Source organism: Macaca nemestrina, chromosome 1, assembly GCF_043159975.1.
Source record: "Macaca nemestrina isolate mMacNem1 chromosome 1, mMacNem.hap1, whole genome shotgun sequence".
NCBI lineage: Eukaryota > Metazoa > Chordata > Mammalia > Primates > Cercopithecidae > Macaca > Macaca nemestrina.
The window spans coordinates 118,347,308-118,368,995 of NC_092125.1; the positions used below are offsets into that span (position 1 = coordinate 118,347,308).

The window sequence follows — 21,688 nt, forward strand, 5'->3', positions numbered from 1 at the left end:
ACAAAAAATACAAAAATTAGCTGGGGAAGATGGCTTGTGCCTGTAGTCCCAGCTACTAAGTAGACTGAGGTGGGAGGATCGCTTGAGTCCGGGAGGTAGAGGTTGCAGTGAGCCTAGATTGTGCCACTGCACTCCAGCTTGGGTGACAGGGAGACTCTGTCTCAAAAAAAAAAAAAATCATTTTTATGTGTTAAAGTGTTTGGCTTACTAAAGGACTGAAATTATGAGGCCTCTGTGCGTTTTTTAAAAACATGTTTGAGAAAAGAGTATAATAGCTAACAAGATGCATGCTATAGGAGCATTGTTTTGGTTAATCCTCATGGCAGTCCTGTTTGTTAAGAATTATTTTCCTTTTACATATGAGAAAACTGAGGTACAGAGGAGTTTAAAAAAAAAAAACTTGCCAAAGGTTATGATTGTTAAGTGATCTCATTTTTAGTGTGTGTAACTTCCATAAAAACTAAGATTAAGACATGGCTATCTTAGCCTAAGATGGTGGTTCTGAAACATTTTGTGTGTATCAGAATTACGTGGAAGGCTTGTTCAAACAGATTGCTATACTTGATCCCCAGAGTTTGTCTTTGGCTAGGACTAGAGTGAGGTCCAAGAATTTGCATTTCTTTTAAGCTCCCAGGTGGTGTTAATGCTGGTCCAGGGACCACGCTTTGAAAACCACTGGTCTAAGGCGATTCAAATGCTATGTTTAGTTTGGAATCAATATATTGTTTCGCAAAAATTAGTTCAACAAATATAACACATTCTTTATTTTAGATGATGTTGAATTTGAAGTATCATCGGACCGGCGGACTGGGAAACCCATTGCTGTTAAACTGGTGAAGATAAAACAAGAAATCCTCCCTGAAGAACGAATGAATGGACAAGTTAGTGACTTTGATGCTTTCTGTTTTTTTAGGGCCCTGCATTTGCATATCTTTCACATTAGAAAAGGAAGATTCTCCCCATCTCCTCAGTTTGCACGAAAGAGAGCTATAGTATATAAAGATTACTATTTTAAAATTAATCAAAAGCACTGGCATTTCTTGACCTGAAATAAAAATATGGTCAAGACTCAGTTGGGTTTTTACATATAACCCTGAGTCAATGCTTACAGTCAATTTACATACTGTAAGTTTGAAACTTGGCAGCATGACATCCTCTTGTGGATCATATTAAAATGCATCCCTGTGTATAGTATAGAGGATATTAAAATTCAGTTTATATTGCACAGTGCTGCTCCTGAAATGATTAGCAATGGAAATTTTTTTTTTTTTGACTGGTAGGTTGTGTGCGCTGTTCCTCACAACTTAGAGAGTAAATCTCCAGCTGCCCCGGGTCAGAGTCCAACAGGGAGTGTATGCTACGAACGTAATGGGGTAAACTTGTGTATTTTTCTTAAACCTTTGCCTGATCCACCATGTGATCTATAAGCGTACTTTAAAATTCAAAATAGAAAACGTAAGCTGCAATTGTTAAAATCAGTTTTAAATTTGGTTTTTAAGAGGCTTCAAATGCAGCATAATCAAAAAATTTAAAAAGAAAAATTCCATAGGACTTCCAAGTGTCAGTTTGCCCAAGTATGACCTTAGTTAGAACATTAAGGTAAAATGTTCCTTTTAATCACTTTTTTGGGGGTTGTGGGGGGGATCTTTTTCTGGTTTCTTTTAAGCACTAACACCAGCTTTTTTTGTTTGGAATGCCTTATATAAAATTGGTTTTTTTGAAATGTAACTATAGTCTCTGGGCAAATGCTTCCACGTGTGTAAGCTTTTTGAAGTTGGATTGCTGCTCAGCTGTGGACTCGCAGAAGTCATCAGCACCATGGAGGGGAAGTGTGTGTTTACATGAATAAAGTAACTTACTTGTCATAAAGCATTTAATTTTAAGAAATTTGGCTTAAAATGCCAGTATAAGAGGTTTTTAAGTAAGTAAATCACAGTATACAGTGAATATGCATCCTGCCAAAATAGTGATAATGATTTATTAATTCACAGGAAGTGTTTTATCTGACTTACACCCCTGAAGATGTCGAAGGGAATGTTCAGCTGGAAACTGGAGATAAAATAAACTTTGTAATTGATAACAATAAACAGTAAGTTCTTTTTTAAAAAAATTTTCTCACCTAAGTGTTTTGCGTGTGTTTTGTTTTCCTCCATTAAGAAATTTGAAGTGGATTTAAAACCTAACTTGGAAATCTGAATAGTTTTCATGAACTTTCAGTTCATCAACTAATGATTTGAGGTCTGTGAATATTGTATTACAGCTATGATGTAGAATCTCAGAAATAGGAAGATGATAATTAAAACATTGTCAGGCATTTCAAGGACTTGTTCTAGAGATCAGTGAAGGTTTTTCAAAAAATAGTGCTTTGAGGTAAGTTTTAAGGGAGGGATATAGTCACTAGAGAGATGAGAAAAAAGAGCATTATGGATAGAAGAAATATCATGACATGTTTTGGGGAAATGGCCAAAAGTTTAGTCGAATTGGCCGGAAGGTAAAGTTTGAGCGTTCTTCTGTGTAGGAATCTTTGTGGTATTTAAAACAAGGAAGTGTGATTGGTTTAGATCTTTGGAGGTGGTGGAAGTGGTAGACTTTTGAAAAGTGGGGATGCTGTTGACCAGAGGCAGTGATGTGAGAGTTAACGTGAAAGATGGCTAGCTAATATGGATAGACTAAGAGGATGAGGTGGAGGAGTCAAGTCATACTGAGAAGATACCATCATCAATCTCAATTGATCAGATGAAAGTGGGATTGGAATTAAAGGGAGTCCCAAATACTGTTTTTCTGGCCTGGCCTACTAGGCAGATGGTACCATAAACTGGGCTAAGGAGACATAGGAGAAAGTTCAGGGTGGGAAAAGAATCATACTTACTTTGGCAATTTTTGAGTGAGGTGTTTGTGACATCTGGGTAGAGATATCAAATCTACAGTTGCGTGTATAGGTCTGAGACTTAGACCTATAAGTCTAAGGTCTGTTTCCTGCCTATAGGGAAAGTATATAGAGCTGTAGAATTCATCAGCATACACAGTTAAGGAAAATGTAGTTAAGAAAGCTCAGGGAGAATATTTTTATCTTGGGATATGAGAGATGAGAGATGCAAGAGGAGAAGGAAATTAAAATAGGAAGTTGGAGAAAGTGCTAGTAACGTACTTTCCAGTAGCATGTGGAGGGAAAAGTCCTAAGAGCAGATAATCCTAAGGATTATCTGCCTTGAACCTTCTCTCTTTCTTGGCAAGTCTAGAAGGAATCAGATTGCATTGTAGGTATGGTTATTATTACAGTCTGAAGGCCTCAATTTACATAGTTGTTAATCTCAGAACAGCCTTACCTGGTAAGTTTCTTCATCTGTAAAATGAGGTATAAGTTCTCACAAAGTTACTTGTCGACATTCGTACTGCTTTTAAATAGCAGGCATTTAAATTCCCATCTGATTCTAAAGCCTTTTCACTGCAGTAAATTACAAAAGCAGGTAGAATTTTTCTGGTGTCTTTGTTAGTCTGTAACTTTTTTTTAAATAAAAAACACATTTTGGGTTATTTGTCCATGAAAAATTAAGGGAAGTAATTGCTTGGTATATAGGTCTTCTCTTAAAACATTTAGACTAACAGTACCATTATGTCTTATATAGTCTATGTTATCTTAAAATTGAATTTACATCGCTGCTGCACAAAAATGAGGGCATAAAAGCAACATGTGGTGTCTCTAACTTGTTTCCATTCTCCAATGGTGGTGAATATCATTACTTTTAAAAGCATAGCAAGTTCTCTTAAAATCACTTCATTTGCTCAACTTTTATGGCTGTTTACTCAGAAATAATTGAGATAGCTACTAAGTTTAGCACTCACTGAAAATAGAGACCATCTCCTATTTATCTGTGTGTCACCAGTACCTTTTATAAAACTTTAGTATTCCCCATGTTTGGTAGCATTCGCTTTGTGGCTTTATTTAAGTTCTTTTGTTGAAATAGAAAAACAGTAGAACATCATGCACCCATGTGTAAGTTTGTAAAAACAAATCTTCCAACAACAGTCCTAGAGAAAGATGACCTATATATATATTTGCCAAATGTACAAGGCTAAGGAGTTAAAGTCCTTTGCATATAAAGCCATATGAAAGTAATCAAATGTCATAAACCCTGTATTTATTCTTAGTGATGATAGAATTATTGAAGCCCCAGGAAACTAGTTTCTTTAAACTCATATCTAAGCAAGCCAATACATTTTTAACCCGTGTTTCATTCCTCCTCCCTGCAATTATTTTTTTTCTAGTACTGGTGCTGTAAGTGCTCGCAACATTATGCTGTTGAAAAAGAAACAAGCCCGCTGTCAGGGAGTAGTTTGTGCCATGAAGGTAAGTATTAAATTTGAGAATCTTGAGTTTTTCTTTGGCCATTTGAAGTGTTGTACTTCAAACTCCAGCCTTTTTTTTTTTTTTTCTTTTTTATCTTTACCCTTTAAAAATATTTCACTGTTAGCCTCAAAAGTAGTCTCTTAAAATTCCTTGGTTGCTAATACATTGTCTTCTTTAAAATTGGCTGTTTAATTGATAATATTAGATTGTACCAAATTATACTATTGTGACTACAGTATAATTTCACAAAAATTATTGGTTTTAAGTTGTAATCCTAAATTTGTACAGAGTGGTAATAATGTTCTTGGTTTTTTGTTTTGCTTCAGGAGGCATTTGGCTTTATTGAAAGAGGTGATGTTGTAAAAGAGATATTCTTTCACTATAGTGAATTTAAGGGTGACTTAGAAACCTTACAGCCTGGTGATGATGTGGAATTCACAATCAAGGACAGAAATGTAAGATAGTTAACTTGATCTTTGGACTTTTAAGATCAGCGGTGGTTTATGTTTTTAAGAAACACTTAAAATTATGTGATTCTTCCTTCCCCTGTGCCCCCACCACCTCCAACCCCTTCTGATTTAGGGTAAAGAAGTTGCAACAGATGTCAGACTATTGCCTCAAGGAACAGTCATTTTTGAAGATATCAGCATTGAACATTTTGAAGGAACTGTAACCAAAGTTATCCCAAAAGTACCCAGTAAAAACCAGGTAAATAATCTTTTCCAGGAGAGTCCTATTTCGCCTCAGTAGTAATAGAATAATATGGTATGGTATACTGAAATTTTGTCTTACTCAGTTAACATGATAGTGGAACAACTAAGTACCTCTTGTTATGTATAGTTAAACTAAAAGAGAAACCAGATTTACATCCCATAATATGGTTTTTGGTGTTTTGTGGTTTTTTTTGTTTTTTTGGTTTTTTTTTTGGAGACAGAGTCTTGCTGTGTCGCCAGTCTGGAGTGCAGTGGCGCGATCTCAGCTCGTTACAGCCTCAGCTCACTGCAATCTCCGCCTCCCGGGTTCAAGCGATTCTCCTGCCTCAGGAGTTGCTGGGACTCCAGGCACGTGCCACCACGCACAGCTAATTTTTGTTTTTTTTTAGTAGAGACGGGGTTTCACCCTGTTGGCAAGGATGGTCTCGATCTCTTGACCTTGTGATGCACCTACCTCGGCCTCCCAAAGTGCTGGGATTACAGGCATGAGCCACCTCGCCCAGCCAAATATGTATTTTTTTTTTTTTTTTTACTGGGTGATGAGAAAAGACCAAAGAAGAAAATGCTAATTAAATTGGAAAGCACCTGATTGGATTAGACTGCAGTTCAAGTGTACATTTGTTCCCTCTTCTGCCCCTGCCCCACCCCTCCAGTTTATTTGTGGGGAAGCTGAAGACACAAATGGTGTCATTGCTGGGAAAATTCCTTAAATAAAATTTTTTGGTACCAGAGTACAGGGTCTTAATAGCAGTGTTGTAATTTTATGGTTGACTCATGTGACCATAGACCATGAAGCTTTCACATTGGACTTATGTTGTCAACACCTTTTTTCGCTTCAGGAAACTATGTTAAAAATAACATGGGTTTACTATGTGTTCTTCTTGTTTGACTTAGAACTAGGAAGGATGAGAAATCTCCAGCTAAAATCGTTTTTCCTTCTCATCAGAATGACCCATTGCCAGGACGCATCAAAGTTGACTTTGTGATCCCTAAAGAACTTCCCTTTGGAGACAAAGATACGAAATCCAAGGTGACCCTGCTGGAAGGTGACCATGTTAGGTTTAATATTTCAACAGACCGACGTGACAAATTAGAACGAGCAACCAATATAGAAGTTCTGTCAAATACATTTCAGTTCACTAATGAAGCCCGAGAAATGGTAAGTGTTGGATATTCCTGGATGTGTATCTAATATGTGAAAGCCAATGTTATATTCAAGTTTATACTACTAAATTAAAAATGTTTTTAAGTTAAATGACCCTAATGGGCATTTACCTTGTTAAGGTGATTAAGAATCATACACATTTGATTAGTCTGGGTTATCTCTGGCAGTTATCTTGGAAATATATGTGAAAAAATTTTTGAATGGAAATCTGGACAGGATTACTAAGGTATTGTTAGAGTCAGTGATTCTCTGGCCCTTAATATGAAGAGTAAGAAAATTCAAGTTCATCATTGTAGAAAGTAGATTTTCCCAAACTATTTCCTAAGACATTTAATCAGTGATGGTTTCTGTTTTTAGGAAACACAATTCTCCAATGTGGTCCAGGGAAGCCGAAAGATTGGACACCCATGATCTAGACACTAGATCACACATAAAATACACTTAACACCAATGATAGCTGATGAGCTTTTAAAAAAAAAAAATCTTAGGCGTGGTGGCTCACACCTGTAATCCCAGCACTTTGGGAGGCCGAGGCAGGTGATCACTTGAAGTCAGGAGTTCAAGACCAGCCTGGCCAACATGGTAAAACCCCATCTCTACCAAAAATAGAAAAAGTCAGCCAGGTGTGGTGGTGGGCGCCTGTAATCCTGACTACTCAGGAGACTGAGACAGGAGAATTGCTTGAACCCGGGAGGCAGAGGTTGCAGTGAGCCAAGACCATGCCATTGCCCTCCAACGTGGGTGACAGAGGGAGACTCTGTCTCAAAAAAATAATCGCAAAAACATCTCATGTTTTAAGAAGGTTTGAGAATTTGTAGTGTTGGGCCATGTTCAGAGCTGTCCTAGGCCACAGTTTGGACAAGCTCGCAATTAAACCAGAGTCAAAAAGGTTTCGTTTTGGCAGAACTTTGCAAATTGTTTTTAAAGAGTTTGTGTCTGAGAGTGGCATTATACCAACCAGAATTATTTCCCAAACATGTTTTATGAATTCACTTTCTCAGACATAATTTACATTTAGTTATGTTTGGGATCATACCATCTACACTGTAACTCAGTGTTGTCAGTGGAACTGGGTACATTGAATGAAAATTTAAGTTTCTTGAGTTTTTTTTGATCCTTTGCCTTTGAAGAACTGATTGTATTTGACATAGTGTATTTAACTTTAAAAGTTTGTAAGTCTGAATGCGTGATTTTTTTTTTTTTTTTTTTTAACATTTTCAAAGGCAAGATCTGTTTTGCTTTACAGTATGGAAAATATAACTTGGCTACCATCAGGACATAGCAAGGATTAAATGTCAGAATATTGTTTAGGTCATATTTAAAACTTACAGAATTACTTCTGCAGTGAGCAAATATGTAGTAGGTAATACAATAGCAGATTGATAATTTGTGTTCATTGTCTCATTAAACATGAGTACCTACCATGTTCCAGGTACTGTTGATACAATAGCCCTTACAAAGCTGATAGTAAGAAGGAAAAAAAAAAAACAGGAGAAAAGATTTTGTATGTTTTATTCTTCAGATGTAATTTTAACTCTTTCCTGGGCCTAAACTCATGCAATTTTTGAGGTAGAAACTAGAGAATTGCCTTTGTCTACTTTGGAATTATGGTCTCTAAATTAGTGAAGTTTCTGGAAATTATATTGTCATTAGGCGTGGGCTTTTATGAAATACATGGTGTTCATGTGTTTATGTTCAAATGTGATTTTTTCTAGTGCATATTTGCCAGGAAGTAGCAACTGGGGAGTCTTAGAAAATTGCTCAGGTTACTTTGTTGAAAGCAATGAGTTTGTACTTAAGTGAGAACAGTTCAAATGTGGATACAATATTTGTGTCACATCAGAGAAAATTCCTGATGAATTTAACTTGATGGTGGTTGTAAAGTTGAATGTTGCCTTACTTGACAAATTTTACAGCCAGTGAAAATATTATTTGGGTTTCAGGGTGTGATTGCTGCCATGAGAGATGGTTTTGGTTTCATCAAATGTGTGGATCGTGATGTTCGTATGTTCTTCCACTTCAGTGAAATTCTGGATGGGAACCAGCTCCATATTGCAGATGAAGTAGAGTTTACTGTGGTTCCTGTGAGTTGTTTTTGAGAAAACTTGGGAGGTGTTTCTTGATGCTTTCTTTTTCAATTGAAAGTTAATTTTGTTTTATCATTTTTTAGGATATGCTCTCTGCTCAAAGAAATCATGCTATTAGGATTAAGAAACTTCCCAAGGGCACGGTTTCGTTTCATTCCCATTCAGATCACCGTTTTCTGGGCACAGTAGAAAAAGAAGCCACTTTTTCCAACCCTAAAACCACTAGCCCAAATAAAGGCAAAGAGAAGGTAGGTTTTGCGTAATCCAAATTATTTTTGTAGCTCTTTATTCCTCTTCTGCTTTAACGGCACATAGTTAATGGAGCACATATAATGAGCAGAGTTTGTCTCTTTCAGAATTCTCTGTCATATTAACAGTGAACTAAACAAAGTAAGGTTTCTTAACCTCAGGATTATTGACATTTTGGGATGAATGATTCTTTACTGTGGGGAATGGGATGTTTAGCAGCATCTCTGGCCTCTACCCACTGGAAGTTGGTGTTCTGATCCCTTTTCCCTACCTCCCACTACGACAGCCAAAACTGTCTCCAGACATTGCCAAATGTCCCCTGGGAGGCAAACTCACTCCAAGTAGAGAACCAATTATATAAAATGATAGTACTGTCTTCCAGGCAATTTAAAACTTTCAAAGTTGGGTATCCTCAGTTCACACATTTAAACTTCATTTTATTGAAAAATCCCCTGAACAGGAAATATAAAGATGTCTGAGATGAATTCTCCTTTCAAGTTAATAACAAATTGAGAGAGTTTTATAGAAACAAGTAATTCCTACAGAATATAAAATATTGCTATTGAAGGTCAGCGATAGTGCTCTGGTGAAAATTAACTGGTAGGGTATGGGATGGTTTCACTAATAGATGGAGACAGGAAAGAGCATTATTCACAGAGTAAAAGTACAGATGAGAAAAACTCAGGGTTTCTTTAGGAAGCAATGAGTAACTAGTCTGACAGGAATTTTTTGGGGGGTTTTGTGTATGGGTTTTTGTTGGTGAGGGAGGTTAGGAGAAATAAGGATGAAAAATCAGGATCCAGCTAGACTGAGAGGGTGTTGATTGCTTCTCTAAAGAATTTAGACCTTGTTGACGGGCACGGTGGCTCATGCCTGTAATCCCAGCACTTTAGGAGGCTGAGATGGGTGGATGACGAGGTCAGGAGATCGAGACCATCCTGGCTAACACGGTGAAACCCTGTCTCTACTAAAAATACAAAAATTAACCAGGCGCAGTGGTGAGTGCCTGTAATCCCAGCTACTTGGGAGGCTGAGGCAGGAGAATGGCGTGAACCCGGGAGGCGGAGCTTGCAGTGAGCTGAGATTCTGCCACTGCACTCCTGCCTGGGCGACTGAGCGAGACTCCGTCTCCAAAAATTAAAAAAAAAAATTTAGACCTTGTTCTGTACTTAAAGGAAAAGATCTCTTTTAGATAATGACATTAGGTATGTGCTTTGGGAGAGTAATGGCAGCAATATGAAGCCTAGATGGGATGGAGAAAGACAAAAGATGAAAAGGATTACTATGAAATTACTCGGATAGTTAAGGTAGTCCTTGAACTGGGCACAGAGATAGTGGCTATAGACAAGTGAAGGTACATAAGAGATACTGGAAAGTCAGTCATGTTGTAATTTAATAATTACTATTAGGCAGAAAGAGCAAGGCTAGTATCTTGCTTATCACTTACTGTAGCTTGGGAAATTATTTTACCTCTGAGCTTCAGTTTTTAAGTTTCAAAAATGATTGTGTAATAGTTTAAAAAGCCCTCAAAATACCTAGCTCATAATAGGAATTTCACATGTGACAGATGATACTGTTAACAAAAATAAAAATAACTTCAGTTGGGGTTATTTTTAATAGCTCTGCTTCCCAAATGTGTGGCAAAACTGGCTTGATGAAGAGAGCCTTTGTGTGAGACTCTCCCTGCCGTTTTTGTTTTTTGTTTTTTTTGTTAGTCCAACAACACCCTAGCTAGTAAATCCTCTGTCATCGTGCTTCTTACAGTATATAACATTTACCAGTTTATGAATCTCTCTGCTGCACTGGACTCCCTCAGGGCAGGGATTCTCCTATCTCTAATATATTTGATGTATGGTATATTGTCAGCTGTTGACTGGATGTCGAAGTTGATGAGTTAAGAGCAAAAGGTGAACAGTAAACTTTTGAGTTTGGTTGTGGAAAAGTTGATGACTTTGGAGTCAGACCTGAATTCACTGACATTGTTCTTAACCAAACTCAAATCCTCTGGGTTATTTTGTGCTGGGTTTTGTAACCTTGGTAAGGTTTACTTAATTCCTCAGATTTTCCCAATTTGTAAAATGAGGGAAAAGAGAAACTTTGGAGATAATTTTGTACAAGATTAATTTGATAATACATAATACCTGGTAATGTTGTAAGTGGTCAGTAAATCTATAACAGTTATGGAAGGAGTGTGATTGGTAGAGGAAAATGAAGTGGTTTTGAATATGTCATAGTTTGTAATGAGGACTGGAGTTGAGGAAGGAAGTCAGGGCTAGAGTAGGGATGTGGGCATTATCTCCATAGAAATGTTGAAACCATAAAATCAGTATAATTTATGTAGTTGCTGTACACTGTCGTTACTTCACGTGTATGATTCAGTACGACACGCCTGAACTTTCTTAGAATTTTATTGTTTTTTATTTTTTTAGTCAAGTGCAGTAGTGAGAAGGGGGGGAAGAGTAGAACAAGGAAGTTCGATCTGTAACGGACTGAATAATCAAGATAACTCGCTACCTTCAGACCAGCACTTAGACTTTTTTAAGAGTTAATCATTCTTACATGTAAGACGATTGAAATGTTGCTTCTCCTTGAAGTCTGGTATTAAAACAATTGTTGAAATACTGGTATGTCATAATTTTTAATCACCTACTTTATATCAAGTGCTTGAACTGTACTAGATCATATACCAAATTCTTCTGCATTAAGTATAATGATTGACATTACATATTAAATACCGTGCAAGGTGCTGTGTGCTACTAAAAGAGGATACTTTGGCAGCTTCTTTAGAAAATACTAAAGCTTCTTGCCCTATAGAATTTCTGCTTCGTTGGAAGTAACATGCCCAGTTTAATTTCTGATTGGCTATGAGGAGCGTAGGTGTATTAAACATTTTCAGTAAGCTTTTTTCTCCTCAATAGCAAAAATTAGATTCTTAAGATTAAAAGACAATTAAAAATTACAGCAGACTGAGCTAGTTTTAAGGCAAGACTACCTTTTATTCATATGAATAATCTGTTATTAGAAAACCCTGGAATAAGACATTTTTACAGCTGTATCAATCCTTTGGCTCAAGAATCTGTAAGAACTGTAGTTGCTTTTATTGGTTTTTGTTCTTGAGATTGTTTTCATTCTATTTTTGACTGCATCTCTTTAGGAGGCTGAGGATGGCATTATTGCTTATGATGACTGTGGGGTGAAACTGACTATTGCTTTTCAAGCCAAGGATGTGGAAGGATCTACTTCTCCTCAAATAGGAGATAAGGCAAGATAATTCTGCTTATTCGAGAGAGGGTTAAGAGTTGTCATCTTAATCATAAATCCTGCAGGATGGTTCTTCAGATTTTGTCAGGTTTTGCTGAAGTATATTTTGTGTTTAAGAGAAATACATTATTATCTTCCTATTTGAAAGCAGCTTATTAAAACAGTGTCTGTCAAGCTCTTTGTTAATCACAGCCTTGTTAATCTAGCTGTTTAAACGTCAGATGAAACATGCTTAAATAAAGTTGTTATTGGTAAGAAAGTTAAAACAGTTACTACTGAAACATTATCAAAGTAAAAGCACACCAAAGATTTTACATTGCTGTTCATTTTTTATTTCTCATACTTACTATGGTTTTTGGATAGCCCTCTAAAGAAATTAAGAATCTATAAGAAATACAGACTGAAAGACAAAACTTTGATCCTTTGTGAAAAATGGGATGAGACATAAATGTTTTGGTGAAAGTCAATTCCACTGGAGTAATTACAAAGGATATTTGGAATGAAAAGCATGTGCTGGGGGAGTTATAGGTCTTGTTTTCTGAGTTAAGGACATTGGTGTGGAAGTGATATGGTGTTAATGAGCACCCTTAATTTTCACAGGTTGAATTTAGTATTAGTGACAAACAGAGGCCTGGACAGCAGGTTGCAACTTGTGTGCGACTTTTAGGTCGTAATTCTAACTCAAAGAGGCTCTTGGGTTATGTGGCAACTCTGAAGGATAATTTTGGATTTATTGAAACAGCCAATCATGATAAGGAAATCTTTTTCCATTACAGGTAAGGTGTGACTTTCAGGAACTTACAGCTAGCTTACCATCCATTCTTTGCTGTTGCAATAAAAAACATTTAGTATTGATTGATTATACTTGTTGAGACCCAGATTTCGTATTTGTAGAATTATGCCATGATATAAACTGAAGTTAATCACTGATCTCTATATACAGAGCACGTGGCCAAAAGAAGTAGGCCTGTGCCTTCTTGTTTTACGTGTTGGTACCATAAGGTTGGCCATTTGGTGTATAATACAGTGGTTAAGAGTAGGGGGTCTGACTGGGTGTGGTGGCTCATGCGTATAATCCCAGCACTTTGGGGGCTGAGGCAGGTGGATCCCTTGATTCCAGGAGTTCGAGGCCAGCCTGGGCAACACGGTGAAACTCCATCTCTACAAAAAGTACAAAAATTACCTGGGCGACTGAGCAAGACTCCATCTCAAAAAAAATGGTGGTGCATGCCTTTAGTCTCACCAACTCAGGAGGCCAATATGGAGGAGGACCACTTGATCCTTGGAGGCAGAGGTTGCAGTAAGCTGAGATTGCACCACTGTACTCCAGCCTGGGCAACAGAGTGAGACACTCTCTCAAAAAAAAAAAAGGGGGGGCTCTTAGAACCAGACGGTTCAGCTTTTGAGTCCAGGCCCTGCCACTTTATACCTGTGTAATTTTTACCAAATAACTTCTTGGTATTTTAGTTTTATTATCCTGAAGTTAGGGATAATGTTACCTCTTCATGGGGATAAAGGATTAAATGAGTCAAGACATAGAAAGTACTTAAAATGGTGTCTAACATGAATAAGCATGCCATGCCATGACTGTTACTGTAAAATAAAGGCTGCCTGTTACTGTTGATGTTTATGGTAATGTTTAGTTAAATGTCATTTCCTTTCTCCTTAGTGAGTTCTCTGGTGATGTTGATAGCCTGGAACTGGGGGACATGGTCGAGTATAGCTTGTCCAAAGGCAAAGGCAACAAAGTCAGTGCAGAAAAAGTGAACAAAACACACTCAGGTAATAAATTGTGACTTCTCATTCAGCCTGTGCTTTTAAGTGGGAGATAAAGGATGGAGTAGTAGAAGGAGATGAGGCCTAATTATTCTCCATCAGTCATTCTCATGTGCGATTCCCTAAAACAGCAGCATCACCTGGTTACTTATTAGAAATATATATTCTCTGACCCTGTCCCATACCTACTGAAACTCTGTGGGTGGGCATTCTGTTTTAATAAGTCCTTTACGTGATTCTGGTATACACAAGTTTGAGAAGGACTGGCCTAGATATTTTAGGTAATTTGCTTTATATTTTCAATTCATTGTCTTTTAAAAAAATAACCCCAAGATAGTCAGCTGTGGGTAGTGGATGCCTGTAGTCACAGTTACTTGGGAAGCTGAGGTGCGAGGGTCGCCTGTGCTGGTAGGTTGAGACTGCGGTGAGCCATGATCCTACCACTGCCCTCCAACCTGGGTGATGGAGCGAGACTGTCTCACAAAACCAAAAATAACGTCATGGTACGTATACATCTCCATGGAGTAGGGAAGAGAAGCATTTCCCTAGAAGACCGTTTTGAAGAGGAATGAATCTAAATGTGAAATATAATGGGAAGTGAAGAAAATTAATTGTAATTTAGGATCTCTGACTTTAAAAGACCTGCAGCTTATTTCTGGCTCTCATCTAAACTCTTAAGTGTGTGTTATGTTTTAGACACTGGGGATACAGCAGTGAAGAAATCAGATACATCCCTGCATTCATTGACCTTATTTTTTGGTGGAACTGGGGGCAGACAGTCCCAGTTGGGGCAGACGAGGTGTAAAATACTGTATATGATGTTTAGAAAGACAGTAATACATGTAATAAGGATGAATCAGGACAGTATATAAGTATTGGGATTTGCATTTTGGAGACCAGGAAAGGCTTCTTAAAAAGTGACATAGGGTCACCTGGAAAAAGTAAGAGATCAAGGCATGTTTTATTTATGGAATACTTCTTAATTCCTTAAACAATTTTATTTAAACAATTCTATTTAGGAAAAGCAGGCATTTTGGTAGTTGAGAAGTATTTAAAGTCCAACAGCTGTTTTGAAAAATAGAACTTGGCTTCGGGTTCCCTACCCCATTTCAATAGCAGGCAGCCAAGCTACCCTGTTAACATCTGTGTTATTTGTTGCTTGCTTGTCTTTCTGTACAGTAGAGATGAAATAAAATTGAAAGATGCACATGCCTTTGTTTTGCAGTGAATGGCATTACTGAGGAAGCTGATCCCACCATTTACTCTGGCAAAGTAATTCGCCCCCTGAGGAGTGTTGATCCAACACAGACTGAGTACCAAGGAATGATTGAGATTGTGGAGGAGGGTAAGGATCATCACTATCAGGCTGTTAGAAATTTGCCATAACTTCAGATGAGCACCTATAAAGTTTTAAAATACCGTGCTCATTGCAGTTGTTTTTAGGTTAAAACTGAATTAAGGAAAAGTGACCTCTCTCATGCTTGCTTATTTTCATACCCTTTGAAAATGAGGTCAGTCTGGATTTAAGTAGTGAAAACATGACTGCTTTGTGAGCACATGACTGATACATGAGCAACTATGAGTTATATTGAGATAGACCTAAGAACAAAATCTGATACCAAAACATTTAATGTTGAGTGTTATGATCAAATACTCAGTTCCTTCACTAGTATTTAGATCGGTAACCATTCAGTTCTGTATTTTTGCTTCCTGTAAAAGTTTACTGTTCTGCCCCCCACCCCGCGCCCCCCCCCCACCAGACTACACATATGTGCATAATCTGTTTCTTAATAGCTAGAGTTCTATGAGGATCCTATTTCTCGTTTCTAGGTCAGGGTTCCTTTCATTCTCTACTTTCTTGTTTTTTCTTCCTGCTATCTTCAAGAATTCCCAGAGTTCAGTGCAACTGTTCCTCTAGCAGTCACCATCAGAAAGACCAACTTTGTGTGATCTGTATGCATAAAATAAATACACGATAGAAATAGGAGAGAACTCTGTAGATGATTAGGATAGCAGAGTTACATGGTGGTGGAGTAGATGAGAAGGCTTGAGTATTCCAGCCAAAGATGATGGCTTGGTTTACAAAGAAAATAAAGTCCTTGCATCATCTAAGAGTCAGCGAACATAAAGTGGTGAATAGCAGGTCATTTGGGAGAAGGAAATGAACCTTGATAACCTATTCCTTTACCACATGGGATTCTTAGAATTTCTGTTTTACATAAAACCACTATTCCCCCACCTCTAAATATGAATTTTTAAACAAATGCCATGACAGCACACCCCTGAAAAGGCCATGGGAGTATAGACTACTACTTTAACTCATGATACGATATCAAATTGCCTTTCCACCTCTTCCTAACATGCTGCTTTTACTTCCTTTTGCATCCCCACTTCCCAGTCCACTCATTCTTCAGCACTGGCTGTGGGATATAGTCCAAAGCAAGGGTTTTGTTTAGGCATCTCTAAGCCTGGGACTAGACAGATTACATTTTCCCACTTGGTAAGCACTAGCTCTTTTATTCAGTAACACAACTGTAACTTATACTAAGACTTTTAAAGTTGGGCAGACATAGATCTGGACACTGTTCTAGCATTATAATCTTGGACAAATAACTTAAATCTTTATTAGCTCAGTTTCTTCATCTTTAAAATGGTAATACCTTCAGCCTTAGAAGGTTCTATAAAGTATGAATCAGTATGTGCATCATAAGTGGTAATTATTGATATTGCATGAGGTCAGACCAGCTTCCTCTAATCACTCTTCCTCATGACTTGATCTCTTCGGATTATCTCCTCAAAGTTTTTTGGTTGCTGTATTTAAAATAAAAAGTCAGCTGGGGCCGAGAGTAGGGGCTCACACCTGTAATCCCAGCACTTTGGGAAGCCAAGGCAGGCGGATCACCTGAAGGTCAGGAGTTCGAGACCAGCCTGTCCAACATGGTGAAACCCCGTCTCCACCAAAAATACAAAAATTAGCCAGGTATGGTGGTGGGTGCCTATAATCCCAGCTACTTCGGAGGCTGAGGCAGGAGAATCCCTTGAACCTGGGAGGCAGAAGTTGCAGTGAGCTGAATCATGCCACTGAACTCTAGCCTGGGCAACAGAGCATGACTCTGTCTCAAAAAAAAAAAAAAAAAAAAAAAGGCCAAGTGTGGTGGCTCATACCTGTAAACCCACCACTTTGGGATGCCAAGGCAGGCAGATCACTTGAGCCCAGGAATTTGAGACCAGCCTGGGCAACATGGCAAAAACCTGTCTCTACAAAAAATACAAAAATTAGTCATGGTGCGTGCCTGTAGTCCCAGTGACTCAGGAGCTGAGGTGGGAGGCTCACCTGAGCCCAGGAAATCAAGGCTGCAGTGAGCCATGATCGCCACTGCACTCCAGTCTGGGCGGCAGAGCGAGTACATTTGCCTGGATGCTGAATTGTTAGGCAGCTGAATTCTTTGGCATAGTTTATATCTGTAGCCTGCACTGGGCTCCAGGCAACTTTATACTGTAGGGCAGGGCTCAGCATACATGGTGGCCTTTTTTTGTGATCACAGCCACAACCATCTGTTTACATACTGTTTTTCGTTGCTTTCTCACTACAACAACAGAGTTGGTTAGACAGGATGACTTGCAAACCTAAAACATATACTATCTGGCCCTTTAGGAAAATGGTTTTTGATCTCTGATCTGGAAAAAGGAACCTATGAGGGAACCAGAATTGGAACAAAAAAAAGGAGATGGGGTGTCAGGTTTATCTAAATTGTTTTTGCCTATGCCTGCCTAGTTGTTTACTGGCCGATTGAGTATGGGACAAAAATATTTTTGGCTGGTTGGCTCATATTGTGAACTTGAGAAGAAGATAGTCCTGTGAATATTATTAGCAACCCATAGTGCTTAAAATTTAGGTAATGGGATTGTAAATGACAGTTATTTGTTCTTTTGTGTTTTTTTTTTTTTTTAATTTATAAATGCAGTTTAAAATTGTTCATCAGCTAATAAAGTATTGATGAGCTGTGACATTCTCATTTGGTTCTATGGTAGTATTTAACATTTGGAATTTCATTTAAGCTTTAAGGTGAAACTTCTGAGTACTAAAAATAGATATATATATATTTTAGGTAACATAACACATTTTTAGCAACTATATAAACTTTCTAGGATCATCAGCAGAGGACTGTTGTGAAATACTAGCTTTTAAACTTTGTACCTGTTTTACAGGCGATATGAAAGGTGAGGTCTATCCATTTGGCATCGTTGGGATGGCCAACAAAGGGGATTGCCTGCAGAAAGGGGAGAGCGTCAAGTTCCAATTGTGTGTCCTGGGCCAAAATGCACAAACTATGGCTTACAACATCACACCCCTGCGTAGGGCCACAGTGGAATGTGTGAAAGATCAGGTAAGTGCCAGCATCTCTGTATCTGAATTTGATCCTTCTATGAGTTGGTAACCAGAACCTTCAAATTTTTTCAGCCAAGGGGAAATCATCAACATTCATTCGTTTTTGTATTTCTACTTTACCTTTTTTCAGTCATTTGAGGTAGCTTAATAAAAACAGAAAACTACACAAAAAAGTGACTATATTAGCAATGAGAAAGTAAGATTGGTATTGGTAACTAACATTACACAATGGGGAAAATACGTTTGGGGTGAGATTTCCAGAATAGAAGGACTGTATGGTTTTGTACACTTTTGCTTAGAACTTCTTTTGCATATCACACAGACACAGAAACCGTGTTCGAAAGTACTTAAAAAATAAGCTTAGGGCAAACAAACTTAGTCTTACTACTGAGATCTCAGGGAAATCTGAGTCCTCATAATGTTTTTCGTCATCAGTACAGAGAATAACAACATTTTGTATGGCTGCTTCATATACTGCTATAACCCAGCTTAATTCTAGAGGGGATCCAAACAATATGTATGTTGAAGTAACAACTTCCTGATGAGTTTGCTTAAATCAAAAAGCTTAGTTCATAATGTATGAAGGAACAAGGCAACTTTTATTTGTTTGGTTCAAGTTTGTGATATAGGGAATGGCACTTTCAAAGATACATTTCTTCCCTGACAGGTTTTGCCACAGGCAGCTGGACTGGAGTATCAACATTAATATCATGTTTTATACATCCTTTTATATAGGGGCAGGCATTGTGCTTCACTCAGAGTGAGGTGTGGCATGTCCTCTCTTTTTTACCTACTTTTTTTTTTTTTTTCCAGTTTGGCTTCATTAACTATGAAGTAGGAGATAGCAAGAAGCTCTTTTTCCATGTGAAGGAAGTTCAGGATGGCATTGAGCTACAGGCAGGAGATGAGGTGGAGTTCTCAGTGATTCTTAATCAGCGCACTGGCAAGTGCAGCGCCTGTAATGTTTGGCGAGTCTGGTGAGTTGTTGTTGTGGTTTGATTAGTAACTACCCTGGAGTGTCTCAACTTCTGTAGTCTCTGTTTTATCACATTTCTTTACTTTTCTGTGCCTTGTTTTTTCCCCTTTTGCCACTTTTTATTTACTTCCTACTTCTAGTCTAATACAAAAAGATTGTGTAGTACATGTTTTTTAAAATTTTTGCCAAATTCCTTTCCTTCCATTAAGTCATTTCTAGGTTATATGCTACTTAAAATTCTAATACTTTAGTCATCCTGATTCATAATGCCTCTTTGCTTCTCTGCCGCCCAGAGACACAGTCTCACAGTCTGACTCTGTTACCCAGGCTGTAGTGCAGTGGCGCTATCACAACTCATTGCAGCCTCAACCCCCTGGGCCTAAGCAATTCTCCCACATCAGCTTCCTGAGTAGCTGGGACTACAAGCATGCGCCACCACACCCAGCCACTTTTATTTTTTGTGGAGACATGGTCCCACTATTTTGCCCAGGCTGGTCTCAAACTTCTGGGCTCAAGTGTTCCTCCTGCCCTGTCCTCTCAAAGCACTAGGATTACAGGTGTTAGCCGCCACATCTGCTACCTTGTTTTTTATGCATCTGTGGAATGGGTCATTCTGATTGCATTCAAGTCTAGGGTCTGCAAATGATTCCTTCCATTCCTATTAAGCTGGAACCTTGAGTTGGGGATAATAATACATAAACAAACTTGTCTATCTTGTCTTTCTAGCTAGGTAGATGAGGCAAGAGTCCCGTCATTAAAAGTGAGTCATTTGGGCAGTTAGGTGGAAAACACACTCCTTTGCAAGTGCTTGCTGTCTGCCTACCAAGTGTGGTTTCTTCTCGTCTTTTGACTTCATTACAGTGAGGGCCCCAAGGCTGTTGCAGCTCCTCGACCTGATCGGTTGGTCAATCGCTTGAAGAACATCACTCTGGATGATGCCAGTGCTCCTCGCCTAATGGTTCTTCGTCAGCCAAGGGGACCAGATAACTCAATGGTATGAGGGCATACAAGGCTTGGGGGAGGCCAGCTGATAGACCTACATACAATATGTGGTCCTATTTAAACTATAGGTCAGGAAATGAAGCAGGGAGACTTGCATATTGCTTATAACTAGTTAGGACTTTCTACACATTGGTTCAGCCCGTAACCTAATGGTTGCTTACAGTAAGAAGCACGTTTCTTTTCTTGATGCTCTGAAGATAGTTTAGGTAATGGGTCAGGAGGGCTTACTGTGGATTTTCTCCTCTAGAAAAGAATTAGTAGTACATAAGATGATTAAAAATAATGCTTTTGTAGTTTCATTTCGGAATAGTGAATGTACCGTGATTGTTGTGCACTCAAATCATTAACTGCAGGGTTTTTTTTTCCCCCCCACAGGGGTTTGGTGCAGAAAGAAAGATCCGTCAAGCTGGTGTCATTGACTAACCACATCCACAAAGCACATCATTAATCCAATATGATCAAGTTGGGGGGAATCTGGTGAAGGGTTCTGAATATCTCCTTCTTCATCCCTCCCGAAATCTGAAATACTTATTCTATTGAGCTATTACACCAGTTTTAACACCTTCCTCGTGTTATGTTTAAAAAAATAAATAAATTTAAGAAAACCATTTTAAAATAATGCACAGTTGCAGCCTGGAAAACTTAAGGTGGCGCCTTATAGTATCAATTTTAGGAGCTTTATTTGGTGCATTTAACGCAACTGGTAATTGCAAAATCCACTTCGCCTGTGTTAAGTGAAAAATATAGACTGTTATCTTGTTGGCCCTATGAAATTCTGCACTTTTCATTATATACTCTACCTTCATTAATTACTTCTGGCAAGATGTTCTGCCTTAGCACTCAGTTGCGTTCTTTTTCTTTTTCTTCCTGTTCATTATGCTTTAATTCTGAGGACCATATGAGGGTAGAATATATTATCTTTTAAAAATTACAAAGATTTGTATAGGCAAACCATTTCTTAAAGTTGATGGCCAAATTTTAAAGTGTTATTTTTCATATCATTTATAATCTTGTCACAATCCACTTAAAGAAGTTTGGTTATATTTCAGTGAAAATTATCTTACAGAGTAGGTTTTTTTTCGTGGGTTGGGGGGTAACTTTACTACAATTAGTAAGTATGGTGCAGAATTTCATGCAAATGAGGAGTGCCAGCAGTGTGATAATTTAAACATATTTAAACAAAAACAAAAAAATGAATGCACAAACTTGCTGCTGCTTAGATCACTGCAGCTTCTAGGACCCGGTTTCTTTTACTGATTTAAAAACAAAACAAAAAAATAAAAATAAAAAAGTTGTGCCTGAAATGAATCTTGTTTTTTTAATAAGTAGCCGCCTGGTTACTGTGTCCTGTAAAATACAGACACTTGACCCTTGGTGTAGCTTCTGTTCAACTTTATATCACGGGAATGGATGGGTCTGATTTCTTGGCCCTCTTCTTGAATTGGCCATATACAGGGTCCCTGGCCAGTGGACTGAAGGCTTTGTCTAAGATGACAAGGGTCAGCTCAGGGGATGTGGGGGAGGGCGGTTTTATCTTCCCCCTTGTCGTTTGAGGTTTTGATCTCTGGGTAAAGAGGCCGTTTATCTTTGTAAACACAAAACATTTTTGCTTTCTCCAGTTTTCTGTTAATGGCGAAAGAATGGAAGCGAATAAAGTTTTACTGATTTTTGAGACACTAGCACCTAGCGCTTTCATTATTGAACGTCCCGTGTGGGAGGGG

The 21,688-nt window shown here is 38.2% G+C and overlaps 1 protein-coding gene across 7 annotated transcripts in view; it reads left to right on the forward strand.

The window, feature by feature from the left end:
• Positions 1-21,646, forward strand: part of LOC105479147 (cold shock domain containing E1) — a 41,066-nt gene extending 19,420 nt beyond the window's left edge. For 4 of the 7 annotated variants that reach the window (XM_011736971.2, XM_011736974.2, XM_011736978.2 and 1 more), the window contains 17 exons: positions 772-881; positions 1,281-1,373; positions 1,992-2,089; positions 4,267-4,348; positions 4,675-4,803; positions 4,931-5,056; positions 6,008-6,220; positions 8,170-8,310; positions 8,397-8,561; positions 11,717-11,824; positions 12,424-12,599; positions 13,493-13,605; positions 14,825-14,944; positions 17,809-17,987; positions 18,803-18,966; positions 19,827-19,959; positions 20,343-21,646. In XM_011736971.2, the coding sequence (XP_011735273.1) occupies positions 772-881; positions 1,281-1,373; positions 1,992-2,089; positions 4,267-4,348; positions 4,675-4,803; positions 4,931-5,056; positions 6,008-6,220; positions 8,170-8,310; positions 8,397-8,561; positions 11,717-11,824; positions 12,424-12,599; positions 13,493-13,605; positions 14,825-14,944; positions 17,809-17,987; positions 18,803-18,966; positions 19,827-19,959; positions 20,343-20,390 (2,198 nt within the window). In that variant the 3' untranslated portion in view covers positions 20,391-21,646. The remainder of the gene's footprint in view (positions 1-771; positions 882-1,280; positions 1,374-1,991; positions 2,090-4,266; positions 4,349-4,674; positions 4,804-4,930; positions 5,057-6,007; positions 6,221-8,169; positions 8,311-8,396; positions 8,562-11,716; positions 11,825-12,423; positions 12,600-13,492; positions 13,606-14,824; positions 14,945-17,808; positions 17,988-18,802; positions 18,967-19,826; positions 19,960-20,342) is intronic. The other 3 variants (XM_011736973.2, XM_011736977.2, XM_071080010.1) reach the window with 1 other exon arrangement.
• The last annotated feature ends 42 nt before the right edge of the window (positions 21,647-21,688 follow it).